This window comes from Tachyglossus aculeatus, chromosome 16 (assembly GCF_015852505.1).
Source record: "Tachyglossus aculeatus isolate mTacAcu1 chromosome 16, mTacAcu1.pri, whole genome shotgun sequence".
Taxonomy (NCBI): Eukaryota; Metazoa; Chordata; class Mammalia; order Monotremata; family Tachyglossidae; genus Tachyglossus; species Tachyglossus aculeatus.
Genome location: NC_052081.1, coordinates 34,807,014 through 34,823,562, shown reverse-complemented (window position 1 = coordinate 34,823,562; position 16,549 = coordinate 34,807,014). Strand labels below are relative to the sequence as shown.

Sequence of the window (16,549 nt, the reverse complement as noted above, 5' to 3'; positions counted from 1 at the left end):
CAGCCCCGTCCGGCTCACAGGCACACACACACACACACACACACACACAAACAGACACACACAGAGACACACACAGACAGACACACAAAGATCCAGAGAGAAGGAGGGAGTCAGTCTGGGCGACAGCCCCGTCCGGCGCACAGGCACCCAGAGACACACAGACACACACAGACAGGCACACAAAAATCCAGAGAGAAGGAGGGAGTCAGGCTGGGCGACAGCCCCGTCCGGCTCACAGGCACACACACACACAAACACACAGACACACACAGACAGGCACACAAAAATCCAGAGAGAAGGAGGGAGCCAGGCTGGGCGACAGCCCCGTCCTCGGGATGGAGCGGGGTCCGGCGGGCTCTGGGAGCCGGGCAGGGACCCAGGAGTCCGGGCTGGGGCTGCTGCTGCTCCTGCTCCTCCTGGTCCTCTCCTCCTCCTCCTCCTCGTCCTCCTCGTCCTCGTCGTCGTCGTCTTCGTCCACCTCCCCCTGCGCGCCGTCCGGGGCCGAGATGGTCCGGGCCGGTGGGTTGGGGCGCCCCCCGTCCGTCCGCGGAGGGGGCGCGGAGGCCGCCCCCCTCCTCCGCCCCCCGGGCGCCGTGCCCCCCGGCCCGGGCGAGGCGCAACCCGGGAGGGCTCCCGGGCGGCGGCGGCGGCGGCGGCGGAGGAGGAGCCGGCGGGGGCCGGCGGAGGCCCCGGACCCCCAGACAGGGCCCCGCGGGGGCGGGCCGCAGCCCAGGGGGTCGCAGCCCAGGGCCCGGGGGGGCGCCCCCGAAGCCCAGGACCTCAGCCTGCCCACGACCTCCTTCGCCCTGACGGGGGACTCGGCGCATAACCAAGCCATGGTGCACTGGTCCGGCCACAACAGCAGCGTGAGTGTCCAGCCCTCCATCCATCCATCCATCCATCCATCCATCCATCCATCCATCCAACCAACCATCATCATCAATCGTATTTATTGAGTGCTTACTGTGTGCAGAGCACTGTACTAAGCGCTTGGGAAGTACAAGTTGGCAACATATAGAAACAGTCCCTACCCAACAGTGGGCTCAACCATCCATCCGTCCATCCATCCATCTGTCCATCCATCCAACCATCCATCCATCCATCCATCCAACCATCCATCCATCCATCCATCCATCCAATCAACCATCATCATCATCATCAATTGTATTGAGCACTTACTGTGTGCAGGGCACTGTACTAAGCACTTGGGAAGTACAAGTTGGCAACATATAGAGACAGTCCCTACCCAACAGTGGGCTCAACCATCCATCCGTCCGTCCATCCATCCATCTGTCCATCCATCCATCCATCCATCCATCCATCCATCCATCCACACTGGGGACAGAAGGCCAGCTCCCCTTCCTTCTCCCCCATTCCCTCCCCCCTCCACTTTTAGAAACCTCGGGGCAGCCCGTTGTCACGCTCTTTCTCCCCTCCCGCCCTCCAACAGGTGACCCGGGTTTTGTCAGCGCATTTCCTCGGGGGTTGGTTGGAGAGGGGCTCGGGGGTCTCCCTTTGGGGGGGTCCAGCTCCCTGCCCCTCTGACTGGTCTCCGTGGAAAAGTTGTCAGCGTCGGGGAGAAGAACAGGTGGAGCCAAGCCGAGCTGGGCTCCCTCACTGCGGGGAACCCATCTCGGTGCCAACCTCTGGCCAGAAATCTGACAGAGGCAGGCCAGAAGAGTTTGGAGCCCAGCCAGCACCCGAAAGAAACGCTTCTCGCCTGAAAGTGCTTAAATTGAATTGCTGAATTCACTAGCGCTGGTTGAGAGACTCTGTAAGCGTAAAAAAAAGGCCGTAGGGTTATGTTGGAAGGGTTTTTTGTTGTTGTTGTTTCCCTCTTTGCTGGGTTTTTCTGGAGCCTGTTGCATCAAGAGGTGGCGCCCTGAAACCTGTTCAGGTTTTTTCTGTCTGTCTCCCTCCCTCCCTCCCTCTGGGCTCTCGGTCCGCTTGGGTGGCACGCAGTTGCGGTGGCAGCCGAGCTGCGATGTTAGTGGCCCTTCCCAAGATCGGGCTTGAGAACAGTCGAAGATTTCCCGTCTTCCTCTCCCCCGGCACCTCCGTCCTCCCCACCCCTCACTCTTCCCTAAGGAGGGATTTCCGTAGGCCTTTTCACGATTCTTTCCGGAGCTTTGAATCCTAGGGAATCCCTGGCACTGGCTCAAAGCCCCTGGCACTCTCCGAGTAGTTACCGCGTCCAGCTCCCAGCTTTCCTTCTCCCGGATTCCTTTCCCTTAATGGAAATGTGCATTAAGCAGATGATTTTAACCCTGAATTAGGAGGCAGGACGGGAACCGGGGATCTCCTCATCAAAGGCTGCTATATATGGGTTGCTCTGACAGTCTCCTAGACGATGCGAGAGCTCTGTGGCCTTTTGGGCAGGTGGTTTTACCAGAACACAAGTCTCCCCACCATGACTGTTCTTTGCTGCCCTCCTGATTGATTTAACTAAGCGGTCTTCCACAACAGAGGCATAACCGTGTGGGAGTTGTAGCTACCTTGCCTTGCGCGCCTCTCAAACCCTGAATTAAAGGATTTCAGAAACTCTCAGACAGCCACCTCGGTATGGATTTTCAATAGCTAGAAAGATTTTTTTTTTTTATTCAACCGTTACAGCAGTCAGCCATTCTTTTGCATTCCCAGCAATGAAGGGAGTGTGGCTAGGGATTTTCCGAGTAGGAGAAGGCAGGGATAGGCAACTGAAGTTGACTTAATTTCTAGCCCAGCTGGGGCCAGTTTGCTGGTTGTTGCATTGCTAGTGAGAGACCGGTGATAAATTCAAACTTTTTGCTTGGTAGAAAATGTTAGAAATTATGTTTCCTGGAAAATGAGTGGATAGGAGATGAGGGCAGATGTATTCCTGGAAGAAAAATGCACGTTGTCTTCGAAACTGTGGAATACAGGTTGACATGAGGGGAACTCAACTTAGTAAGGCTCCCCCCCGCCCCTTGCCCAAAGACACATATTTTGTGTGAGTGAAATCCTGAGAATTGGTTATTTTGGCGGGGGGGGGGGGGGGGATTACTTTCAGAGCTTATCAAAAAGCAGTTTTAGGGTTTCTTCACTGGAGTTCTGCTTCCATCCAGCAGTACAACTACTAGCCCCAGAGGGTCAGCACACTAGTGTCTCACCCAGATGTGGACTCAAAGGTTTATTGTGGTTTTTTCATCCTTTGCTTTAGCCAAGTAGAAGACAACACAGTCGCTTCACTCTAGATGAATATTTGAGACCAGGAGTAGAAAATTTCTAGAGGGTATTGACTCTTCTGACCCCAAATCATACCAAACGAAATTAGGTTTAGGTGCGTGCTGTAGGTTGGCAGCTGTGACAAGTGCCTGTCAATCGATTCTTCCTGTCTCCTGTATTCGTTTTTGTAATTTGAACATATGAAGACTCTTTGTAGTCCAAAGGAAACAGTCCCTGAATTCATTATTTGGGGACCTTTGGTGTGATTATTTAAAACCTCCCTGAGTTAGAGGGGGGCGGGAGGGGAAAGATGGTGTTAGTAAAACCTGTGAGGTGTCCAGGGAAGAGGTGGCTATTTACAAGGTTTTCCTAATCAGGGAGAAAGGAAGAGGGGAATATGATAATAGCAGGCTTCACCCCTCTGGACAATTTGTCCCTGGAAAGGAGATCTTGAATTCGTGTGCTAGTATTAAACTTTTCCCAGGACCTGCCATTTCATCTTCATAAATCTAAGGCTTATTTCTGGATATCTTTCATGTACCCTTAACAGCTCCTATTAATTGAAGGATCAGTAGTTTGATCTAACCCCATCCTGAAAGGTCACCTGGTAAAGTTTGAAAGGGTCAATCTGACCCAGGGGAGACTCTGCAGAGATCACCATAAAGGCACCGAACCAGACAGGCTCAAGTTCAGGGCTCAAGATGACAGGACTGTAGAGGGCATACATGGGGGAGGAACAGTGCTTACACACTAGTCGACTCAGGAGCTTTTTTAGCTGGATGTGAGAAGGGACAAGAAGGCAGAGGAAGGGGAGGACCAGGCATGTTTCTGTGTGACCCCTGAAGCCCAAGACTGGAAGGGAGAAAATACTTGTGGTGTTCACAATAGGAGGCTTTCGGGGTGCTCTTTCCCAGCTGGGCCAGCTGTTCTTTCTATTAACGTGGGAGTATTGCCAAAAACACTTAGGAGAAAGCAGCCCCCACCTCCATTTCTTTTCATGTGGAAACCAAAAAACAAAAACCCAAATAGCAGTCTACTGTTCATGTTCAAGCAAAGCCTCCCGCTCAATGGGCTGGCAAATAATCCTGGTGAAGGGAGCGTTGGAAAAGGCTGCCTGCTTCTCCTGCCTCTTCCTGAAACCATCTTTGGGGGCTCCCCTTTGGCACTGTGCCGATGAGAGCTCCTTTTGTCCCCATTGCATGTCACCAAAGCAACTGCTCACCTCTGCAGTGGTGAGTTTCAAGTTGGGGGGTATTGAGTCGTAATGCTTTTGTGGGTAGTTTTCAATTAAGGAGCCGAACAGTACAGCATGGATGGGGAGAACGAGGGAGATAGTGGTAATTCGAAGAGGATACCTCTGCTCACCCAGGTTCTGAATACCAATACTGTCAGGAAGACATTGACACTGAAATCATTCATCTGGACTGTGCTCTAAAATATTTACTTCTAATGTGCAAAATAGTGACAGATTTGATCAGATTAATGGTATTCCATTTGGAAGATATTTTAATTGCAGTTCCCAAACAGATTTTTCAGATATCTTTTGGCCTGATGATCACACTCATCGTCCCTGCTAACAGCCCTAGTGTCACAATATCTTAATGCATTTTCCTTTGCTGAAATTTAATAATGAAGCCTGCCCCGAAAGCCATTCTTCAGGAGTTTGCCAAAAAAATCCGCTTTTAATTAATATTACAAGGGGAGTTATTTCAGCTGGATGTAGCTGGGAAATAAAGCTGAGTGTCGCAACCATAATTGCTTCAGATGGTTGCCATCCACTCTGTGAGGTGGTGGGGGAAAACTGGGGATTTAACTGCTGGCTATTTGTCTGCAGGATAGTTTCATCAAAGATATTAGCTGAATAGGGAAACTAATATGTGATCTGCACCTCAGATCCTGCAGAGATTTTTAAGGCATACAGGACTAATCAATTAACAGTGTCCATTGAGAACCTACTGTGGACAGAGCACTGTAATAATAATAATGATGGTATTTATTAAGCGTTTACTATGTGCCAGGCATTGTTCTAAGTGCTGGGGTAGATACAAGGTCATCAGGTTGTCCCACGTGGGGTTCACAGTCTTAATCCTCATTTTACAGATGAGGTCACTGAGGCACAGAGAAGTTAAGTGACTTGCCCAAAGTCACACAGCTGACAAGTGGCGGAGCTGGGATTAGAACCCCTGACCTCTGACTCTCAAGCCCGGGCTCTTTCCACTAAGCCACGCCTCTTCCCACTGTACTAAGCACTTGGGTGACTACAGTGTACAGAAGCAGTAGACATGATCCCTTCCCTCAAGGAGCTTACAATCTAGTTGGAGGACGGACATTAAAATAAATTACAGAGAGGAGAAAGTTGTAGGTTATATACATATACACATAAATGAGAAGCAGTGTTGCCTAGTGGATAGAGCATGGTCCTGGGAGGCAGAAGGACCTGGGTTCTAATCCTAGCTCCGCTACTTGACTGCTGTGTGACCTTGGGGAAGTCAGTTGACTTCTCTGTGCCTCAGTTATCTCAGCTGTAAGGTTGAGATTAAGACTGTGAGCCCCATAGGGGACATGGATGGTGTCCATCCTGATTAGCTTGTGCCTGGCACATAGTAAGCACCTAAGTACTGAAAAAAAAGGGTAGTTAGATGGCACAGTGGAAAGAACACAGACCCCGGGGTCAATAGGCCCAGGTTTTTGGCCTGGCCTTGCCAGTTCCTACTGTATGACATTGACCAAGGCACTCAACAGGTTCATACCTCAATTTCCTCATCTCTTAAATGGGGAAAATGTTAATTTTCCCCCTCCTCTTAGGTTGTTGGTTCTTTGTGGTTCCGGGGTTACAGCTGATCTGATTATCATGTGTCTATTCCAGCACTTAACACAGTCTTTGACACATAGTACTTAATGTGATCATTTTGATTATTGTTTTACTACTATTAGTCTCTTAGGTGTTATGGAAGGAATTAAATGACAGTGGGGGAGGATATAAAGTGGGGAGATTAGAGATTAAAGAAGAGATGAGAGCAAGACACAGTGAGTAGATTAGTCTGAGAAGAATGAAAGTGGAAGCTGAGGTGTGGTGGAAGAAGAGAGTGGATAAATAGGAGTTAGTGAGCTGGTTTAGTGCCTTAAAGCCAATAGTCAAGAATTTCTGCCTGATGCGGAAAAGGATGGGCACCCATTGGGAGTTATTGAGGGGTGGGAAGAATAGTTGAAAAATACTGAATGGAAAGGTCCTTTTAAAATAAGAACAAAGAATCGTCTGAAGTCTTTTTAGATTTGGTGAAGAAAAGATATACTCTTGGGCTAAGTGAATAATAATAACAATGATAATCATAACAATAATGGCAGTAGTGCTATTTGTTAAGCACTTACTAGGTACCAAACACTGTACCAAGGGCTGGGGTAGGTGCAAGTTAATCAGGTCGGATAGAGTCCCGACTGTCCTATGTGGGTCTCACAGTCTAGGTGGGAAGAAAAACAGGTATTACATTTCCATTTTACAGATGGGGAACCCGAGGTACAAAAAAGTTAAGTGACTTTGCCTTGGTCAAATAGCAGGCAAGTGACAGAGCTGGGATGAGAACCAAGGTTCTCTGGTGAACGATTTAATTTAAATTGTAGATGTAATTAAAATGAACAAAGGTGTTCTGGGCTTCACCAATCTGTGGAAGCCAATAATTCAAGAACAAAGGTCACCAGGAAATAAAGATATTGAGTTGAAGGGCTTAACCAAGGTCAACCAGTCAGTGATATTTAGTGAGCGCTCACTTCATGCATGGCACTGTACTAAGTGCTTGTGAGAGTACAATACAGTTGGCAGACATGATCTCTGCTCTCATGGAGCTTACAGTCTAGCTGGGGAGACAGACACATACCTAAGTGATGTGGGGTGGGGAATCCAATGGTGAAGAGTTTCTACTTGAAACAGAGATGGATGGACAACAATTGGAAGCACATAAGGAGCAAGTAAGGAGATGTGTGCGCAGTAATAATTTTTAGAAAAATCATCCAGGCTGCAGAGTGAAGTATGGACGGGAGGGAGGAGAGGCTGAAGGCAGCAGTTTGGATGAAGAGGAAGGAGCAAATTATCTGCTTAGAGGATGGGACTAAATGCCTGGATGAGGCAGTAGGAAAGGAAAATAAAATGAAGAGATGAGAGCCTAGTCAGGGAAGGCTTCCTGGAGGAGACTCGATTTTTATTAGGGCTTTAAAGATGGGGATAGTGCTGATCTGTTGGATATGTAAAGCAGCGTGTCTCAGTGGCAAGAGCCCGGGCTTGGGAGTCAGAGGTCATGGGTTCAAATCCCGGCTCCACCAACTGTCACCTGTGTGACTTTGGGGAAGTCACTTAGCTTCTCTGCGCCTCAGTTACCTCATCTGTAAAATGGGGATTAAGACTGTGAGCCCCACGTGGGACAATCTGATCACCTTGTACCCTACCCAGTGCTTAGAACAGTGCTTTGCACATAGTAAGCGCTTAACAAATGCCTTCATTATTATTATTTATTAGGTAGGGGGAAGGGGTTCCAGCCAGGAGGAAGGATGTGAGCAAGGGGTCAACTCCAAGTGAGACAAAAGCGTGGGACAGTGAGTAGTTTGTACTAGAGGAGTGAAGTGGGCAGGCTGAATTGTAATGGGAGAGGGGTGAAGATAAGAAAATGGGAGAGAGCTGACTGAATGCCTTGAGTCTGATGGTGATGAGTTTCTACTTGATGTAGAGATTGATGGGCAACAATTGGAAGCACTTAAGGAACGGGGAGACGTGTGCAGAATGATTTTTTAGAAAAATGATCAGGGCAGCAGAGTGAAGTATGAAGTGGAAAGGGGAGAGGCTCGAGGCAGCAGCTTGGATGAAGAGGAAGTAGCAAATTAAGGAGAAGTTGTAGAGCTGGAATTGACAAAATGTGGCTGAATATGGGGGGTGAAGGAGAGAGATGAGTTCAGTGAGCATCCAGTTGTTGGCTTATCCAGGTCCTATGGATCTCCTCTCCCCCCTTTCCTCCCCTGCCATATTCCTCACCTTTTGGCCAATGCCATGTCTGGTAATACCTTGACCGGAGAGCAGGCAGGGCATGGAAGAGAAGCAGCGTGGCTCAGTGGAAAGAGCCCGGGCTTTGGAGTCAGAGGCCATGGGTTCAAATCCCGGCTCCACCAATTGTCAGCCGTGTGACTTTGGGCAAGTCACTGCACTTCTCTGGGCCTCAGCTACCTCATCTGTAAAATGGGGATTAAGACTGGGACAACCTGATCACCTTGTAACCTCCCCAGCACTTAGAACAGTGCTTTGCACATGGTAAGTGCTTAATAAATGCCAACATCATTATTAAAGAGCCCAGCTTTGGGAGTCAGAGGCCGTGAATTATAATTCCGGCTTCGCCGCTTTAAAATTAGAGAAGCAGCGTGGCTCAGTGGAAAGAGCATGGGCTTTGGAGTCGGAGGTCATGGGTTCAAATCCCAGCTCTGCCAATTGTCACCTGTGTGACTTTGGGCAAGTCACTTAACTTCTCTGGGCCTCAGTTACCTCATCTGTAAAATGGAGATTAAGACTGTGAGCCCCACGTGGGACAACCTGATCACCTTGTATCCTCCCCAGTACTTAGAACAGTGCTTTGCACATAGTAAGCACTTAACAAATGTCATCATTATTATTATTATTTATGGACTGGGGAAGGGGAAAAAGGTATGTGAGAAGGAACTTGCACCCATCCCTTTTGTTACTGTAGCAACTCTGGTAAAAAAAAAAATAATTGGCTGGGAAAAGGAGTGGAAATTTATTGCTAAAAGTAAGATTTTAGGAATTGGTGGATTGCAGTTCTCCATGGTTTTCAGCTTTCCCATTCACAGAAGTAATCTGCGTGTCCATGTTGAGGAGATGGCAGGAGAAGCTGTAGCTAAGACCTCTGCAAATCCAGATCAGAGGGACTGAACCCCTTCTATCCCAGTAGGGTCACAGAATGTTACCCCAGATTCCTGAGAGCTTGTTTGTGCTCTTGGAAAGAGAGAACTTGGCGTATGGCCCATCACCTTTTTAGTTTGTGATTGTCATTATTGAGCTTGGACCACAGGAGAGGCACTTTGCCTGAAGCCAGAGGGTGGTGGCTTCCTATTCCTGTCCCCAACTTCTCCCCATCAGCCTAGGAAGAAGACGGGCAGTGGTGATAGCGGTGGTGGCGGCAGTGGGCCGGGGCAAAGATGAGATCCAAAAGTTCCTTTCTCTGTTGCCCCTTCCCCTTGGACATTGAACTTTCCTCCCTTGTCTCTTGAACTCAGCTTACTTTCTACATTCCCCTCGCCTCTTGTTTTGGAGAAGGATCTGCTGGCCAGGGAGACTTGGAAGTGTTTCGTATTTAGTTGTAGGAGTTGTTCTCCCCATTTCACAGGTGGGAAAATCGAGGCCCAGGTCTGTCCAAAGCCATCCAGAGCAGTTGTCCTGGCAAGGAAGGGATTCTAAATTCACATCCTAGGGGTTTTCTTTATCCGAGCACCCCTGCCAACCTGGTTCCTGAGGTTGGCGACTATTCTTTTGCTGTTGACTGGAACTTACCATGGCTAAAGGGAGCCATCATGGGTCACCTCATTGCTTGAATTAGCAAGTGACTGGCAGATTGTGATTTAAAAAATCAAGACTTGTTGCATCATGAGAAAGCATTTTGCACGTTTATTTTGATATGTGTACTTTAGGTTTAATTATGGTAATGCTATTCTTCCCTGTACACTACTAAATAGGCAGTTGTAAATTTGGTAAAAGCAATGAAATCTTAGTGATAAAATAAGGGCTTGGCTATTAAATCTGTGCTGAGAAACCAGGTAAACCCATCAGACATAGATTGAGCAATGCCAGTGCCACCGATTGGCAGCGGACAATTAATGGTGCTTTCAATATGCAGCATTGTAAGCCATACCCCATCCCTAACTAGAAAGACCTCCTTTCTGAACAAACTTTTAATAAAACTTCCACCTCGGGGAAGACTCGATATGGACTGTGTTAGTTCTACTGATTCAGTCCCAGCTTTTTGAATTGATTTAATTAGTATTTGTTGAGCATCTGTAATGTGCTAGGCACTGTACAGAACTAAACATGATATAGCTCTTGCTTACCAGTGGATTACATTCTAGTGTATCTGGGCAGCACATCTGTAACTGTTCTTCTTTATAGGTTTTAAAACAAAGCTCATTAGGGTTAGTTTGAGAGGGTGATGGAGGCAGCAGGGATGAGGAAGTATCCAGTCTTGGTTTGGAGAATGTAGGCTAGCAATGCCCCCTTTGATACAGGGAAGACTTCCTGCAGAAATTGAGCCCAATATGCTTTGAAAAACATGCACCTGTTCACCAGTAAATTCAAATGGTTGGCTAACCCTTCGGTGGCTAGAGCCACCAATGTTAGCAGAAATGTTGCTCCCTGAAATTATGAGGTTGTGCCTGGAGTTCCTCTTTCCCTGTGTTCTCTCTTTGTTCCTGAACATGAAAGAGAACCACAGTAGATATGTAAAATATTGCTAACTTCCTTCTCTGAAATGACACATTTACCAGCTCATTAGCTTTGATCGAACCCAGATGCTTTTTGGCCTGAACTTACGGGTACTGAGCTTTTTGCCCTACTGCCTATTCAATGTTCAGAGCGTATGGAGCCTCGGAGCCTGAGATAAACACTAGAGGGAGTGTTGCCCTTGGAAAGAAATAAAAATGAATGAAAAACCCATGCATCATGAGACGTTGCTCCAAGGAGGAGAAACGGGGATTGCAAAGGGCATTATTGAAGATGTATATTTTGGCAGAAATGTAAATGGAGCCCCTTCTTTCCTCTCCCCCTCGTCCCCCTCTCCATCCCCCCGCCTTACCGCCTTCCCCTCCCCACAGCACCTGTATATATGTATATATGGTTGTACATATTTATTACTCTGTTTATTTATTTATTTATTTATTTTACTTGTACATTTCTATCCTACTTATTTTATTTTGTTGGTATGTTTGGTTCTGTTCTCTGTCTCCCCCTTTTAGACTGTGAGCCCACTATCGGGTAGGGACTGTCTCTATGTGATGCCAATTTGTACTTCCCAAGCGCTTAGTACAGTGCTCTGCACATAGTAAGCGCTCAATAAATACGATTGATTGATTGATTGATCAGGAATTCTGTTGGGGGCAACCACTTTCAAAGCCTTTTGTCTAAGGAAAGAAGGAAGTGGCTATTGCACATAAACGGATCCTTTTTTAACCTTTGCTAGAATGCATGGAGGAGGCAGCCGAAGCCCTCAGGAAACTTTGGATGAGGAGAAGCTCAGGGAAGTTTTCGGGATATCTACTGTATTCTCTTCCTTTGTGCTGTCTCAATCACTAAAAGTTAGTTGGGGGAAAATTAGATTCTTGTGGGGTTTCTCCTACTGTTACTCAACAACCCTTGGGACCTCACAATTACTCCCACCGCAGTAGATAATTGGCTTGAGAGAGGCTGGCAATAAAGTCACTCAATGAGTATATGTCCGGTCCTCAAGGAGTTTATGGTCTTACTGGGGAGCGAAGACAGGAAAATATATAATCCACATAAAATTCTACAAACCAATGCTTAATGCGTATGAGTTGAAAAGGGAGGCGGGAGTCATGGATCATACAGATGGGTTGAAGAACGAGAGGTTAAGTTAGAAACCCAACTGTTATGCGTCCACAGTTCCCTTTTATTACTTTTGCCTGAATTTTGTTCCGTCCGACTTTTTGTGTCACCACCTTTAAGGCAGCAGTTAGGGTGAAAAGAAAATTTGGCAGATTGCTGTTAATCGTCTGTGGGCTGTTTGTAAATCTCGAAAGAGTACTAGCGAGAGGAAATTAACTTGAGCTGCAGCATGGAGCATGCTGCATATAAGGAAGAAATAAGGAAGAAACTCTTGACTGAGTGACTACCCACTGGATATTGTGGAATCAATCCATCAGTAGTATTTATTGAGCGCTTACTGGGTACAGAACACTGAACCAAGTGCTTGGGAGAATACAGTATAACAGAGTTGGTAGACATAATCCCTGCCCTCAAGGACTTTACAATCTAGTGGAATTGCCTTCCCCCAGAGACCTTTACAAAGAAGACGCCCAGGGTGATTTAGGTGAAGCTAACGTAGAGATTTTGTACCTTGGAGTTCTCTCCCAACATTCACGTTGTAGGAGTTTTTGGTACCAAGTTGAGTATTCTTTTTTTTTTTTAATTGGTATTTGTTAAGTCTTTACTCTGTGCCAGGTGCTGTACTTAGCACTGGGTTAGATACAAGCTAATTAGATTGGACACAGTCCATGTCCCACGTGGGGCTCACAGTCTTAATCCCCATTTTACAGATGAGGTAACGGAGACACAGAGAAGTTAAATGACTTGCCCAAAGTCACAATCAATCAATCGTATTTATTGAGCGCTTACTGTGTGCAGAGCACGGTACTAAGCGCTTCGGAAGTACAAGTTGGCAACATATAGAGACGGTCCCTACCCAACAGTGGTCTCACAGTCTAGAAGTCACACAGAGGATGAGCAACAGAGGAGGGATTAGAACCCAGGTACTCTGACTCCTGTGCTCCTTCTACTACACCATGCTGCTTCTCTTCTTTCAGGTAACAAGGGCAAGACCATTTCTGGGAATCAATCTGTCAATCATTCGTATTTCTTGAGCATGTTCTGAGTGCAGAGCACCATGCTGAGCACTTGGGAGAGTACAATATAAGAGATGTGGTAAACAGCTTCCCTGTCCACAAGGAGATTACAATCCAGGAATTTACAGTCTAGAGGGAATATCCCCTTTCTCACAAATCCACCATCACTTTTCTCTCTCATCATGATTTTGCACTTACGTGATTTGTTGGAGATTTAAGATTCACTATGAATCACAGATTTTCTGTTCTAGGGCAGGGCTGGGATTCCAATGGGATTGTTCTATTCCCCAGGCATGTTGAAAGTAGGGGAAGGATGAAGGAGTCTGGATGTCTTAATAAGTCTTCCAAATAAATATCAAAGCTTTCCTTCTGTTCTTATCTCTTTCCTCCCTCGAAATTTAACCACTGAGCCTTCACTCAGTGAAGGTAGAGAGGCAATTAAATGCATGAAATTCCATGCATAAATCATTCCTTGCCCTGGGTGAGTAGCTATTCGAAAGGCACTGGAAAGTTAATTAAACTCTAAATTAGGAGGCTATTGACCATCAAAGAAACAATTCAGGGCTCTTGTGTCACTTCTATGAGATCGGTTCTTTGGGAGTAGTAGGAATAGTATTTATTAAGTGGCTACTATGAGCTAAGCATTGTGTTAAGCTCAGGGAAAAAATAAATAGATGCGAACTAGATATGGTCCCTGATCCCTATGGGGCACACAGTCTAAGAATAGGTAGGGAGAGTGTTGGCAACAGACAAATGAGCGATGCAAATAATAAAAAAAACCCAGGAAGCCAACACAAAAGATAAAGATAACAGTAATAAGGGCATTCATTGAATGCAAAGTGTTGGGGAGGTTCAACAGAGCACAGGATATGTTCCCTGCTCACAAGCAGCTTATATTCCAATGGGAAGAGTTGGAAGACAGACTTTAAAAGTGGTAGAATCAGAAATAATAATTGAATATGCATATATACACTGGTGCTGAAGATGACATAAATTAGAGTACATGCTAAAGGAGGCTTTTGGGTTAATATGATTTGTGGTGCTGGGAATTTATCAGGGAAGGATTATTGGAGGGGATAGGATATTGAGCAGGGTTTTGAACATTGGACAGCTTTAGCTTGGAAGAGCATTAGAATGGTCTTTGAGTTCCTAGATGGGGAAAACTTGTCAGGGAGTAAAATGGAGGAGAAAGAGAAGAGGGCTGAGGGGCTGGTTAATAGCATTCTTCAAGTCTATGAAGAACGCCCATAAAGAAGGTGATGACCAGCTAATCACCACAAGGTCGTAACAAGAAGCAGTGGGTTTGAAATACAGTAAGAGGAATTTAGGTTAGATATAAGGAAAGTAATTCCATCAGTAAGCAGGGGTGAAAGGGATTACCAAAATAGACTGAGGGAGTTCCTTTTCCTTTTCTGTAATCATAAGAGATAATCTAATAATTGTGGCATTTAAGTGTTTACTATGTGCCAGTCACTGAACTAAGCGCAGGGGTGGATACAGGCAAATCAGGTTGTACACAGTCCCTGTCCCACATGGGGCTCAGATTCTTAATCCCCATTTCACAGCTGAGGTAACTGAAGCACAGAGACTTGTCCAAGATCACATAGCAGACAAGTGGCAAAGCTGGGATTAGAACCCAGGTCCTCCTGACTTCCCAGCCTTCACTGTATCCACTAGGCACACTACTTGTCCATCTCATCTACTGGGATGATTTGTGAGACATTTCTCCAGATCTCTTCCAGCCCTAAGAGGCCGTTGTCTGGATGCCAAGGGAAGATAATGGAGAGCTATAGTATTGTTACATGGACAGTACTCCTGTAAGTCTCCAGCTGGAGCAAGCAGAGGGTCAGGTGTCATGTGGGATGGGACTGTGTCTCATTTTATTAACTCGTATCTACCCTAGTGCTTAGCGCGGTGTTCGACCCACAGCAAGCGCTTAACAAACACCAGAGTAGTAATGATAAAAACTATGGTGACAACAAAGCACATTGGCTTAAAACAAAACTGGATAAAGACTTTTCGTATTATAGGTCAGTAGGTGGAAGCATTTTACCCAAAGCAGCCTGGGCTCATTAATTTTCAAATCCTGCTGGGAAGTAATTGGGGAGAACAGGGGCACCGTGAGGAGCACCGTTCTAGGACTTCAGGGCTCCTTGCCAGTTGCAAATCCTCGATCCGGTACCCTGTAAAAACCTCCTTTCGAATGGTCGTGTGGTCTCACACTGGAAGCCCTGATGAGGAGACGGTCGGGGGAGAAATCTAATCTGCTTTTTGGCTTCGGTAGCAAGCGATTTCTCGCATTCTGGCATTTTGCCGTGGGTCAGAGCCTCCTGAATGTCTTGGTCCTCAAGGGCTCCAGCCTGGGGCTGTAGTTTGTGCCAGCCAGAAATGGCTGAAGGGGAACATTTACATCTCTGAATTACAAAAACAAACAAGTACATTTCCACTGGCATTTTCAAAGCCACAAAGCCCTGGCGGTGTTGTGCATCTTCAGTTTCATTCACATGTCCCAGCCCCTACTCTATTCTGTGATCCCCCAACCATGGCAGGAAGTCTTCCCTACTCTCTGCCCTCCACAGGGAAAGATTGAGCCTGACTTGTCTCTAGCCCTTAGTGCCCGTCCAGGAGTGCCAGGTAGTAATGGCTCCTGAGTTTAGCCTTTGCCACTCCATTTCTCTTCCCAAAGGAATAGTTGGAAGTTGGAGATTGCCACATCATGCCAAGTAGGAAATAAGAAGAGTAGGGGCGCTGAGAAGGGGAGATGTGGATTGCCTGAGCAGTTGAAAATAGAAATTGTGTAAAAAAACATAAAATCATGTGCAACTTTGGTATAGGCCTGGGCTGTCGACTAGCAGCGGCAGTAGAAGTAATGGTATTTATTTAATGCCATAAAAATGGTGGCATTTGTTAAGTGCTTAATATGTTTTAATCTGTGTACTAGGTTTTGCGGTAGATACAAGAAAATCAGGTTGGTTACAATCCCTGTCCCTCAGCATGCTCACAATCTAAGCAGGAGGGAGAACAGAAATTGAATTCCCATTTTACAGATGAAGAAATGGAGGCGCAGCAAAGCAAAGTGAGTTGTCCAAGACAAGTATTCGACCAGTATGAGAAGCCAGGTCCTCTATCTCCCAGGCTTGTGCTCTTTCCATAAGACTGTGTTGCTTTCTTACTAAGTGCCTACTTGCCTGCTGACTGTGGTGTACGCGCGTGACGGGACGTGCTACGCACTTCATCGGGGTGTGGCGGTTGCATGATGGGGCATGGTGGTCACGGGATTGGGTGATGTTCAAGTACTGGACATGATGTTCACCCCTCCCTTCCTCTGCCCTACCTCCTTCCCCTTCCCACAGCACTTGCATATATATTTGTACAGATTTATTACTCTATTTTACTTGTACATTTTTACTATTCTATTTATTTTGCTAATGCTGTGCCTATAGCTGTAATTCTGTTTGTTCTGATGGTTTTGACACCTGTCTACATGTTTTGTTTTGTTGTCTGTCTCCCCCTTCTAGACTGTGAGCCCATTGTTGTGTAGTGACCTCTATATGTTGCCGACTTGTACTTCCCAAATACTTAGTCCAGTACACAGTAAGCTCTCAATAAATACGATTGAATGAATGAATGAAACACTAAGGAAAGTTTGACACATATGCTGCTCTCTTAATGCTTCCACTCTACCGGGGAAGAGACTCAAAATATATTTATTTAATATTTACTTACAGAATAAATAAACTGACCATTC

General features: G+C 46.4%; 1 protein-coding gene across 1 annotated transcript in view; it reads left to right on the top strand.

Moving 5' to 3' along the window:
- The first annotated feature begins 506 nt into the window (after positions 1–506).
- SORCS3 (sortilin related VPS10 domain containing receptor 3) overlaps positions 507–16,549 on the top strand; it is a 404,518-nt gene continuing 388,475 nt past the window's right edge. Inside the window, exon 1 of the mRNA XM_038758619.1 lies at positions 507–866. Coding sequence (XP_038614547.1) covers positions 507–866 — 360 coding nt within the window. The remainder of the gene's footprint in view (positions 867–16,549) is intronic.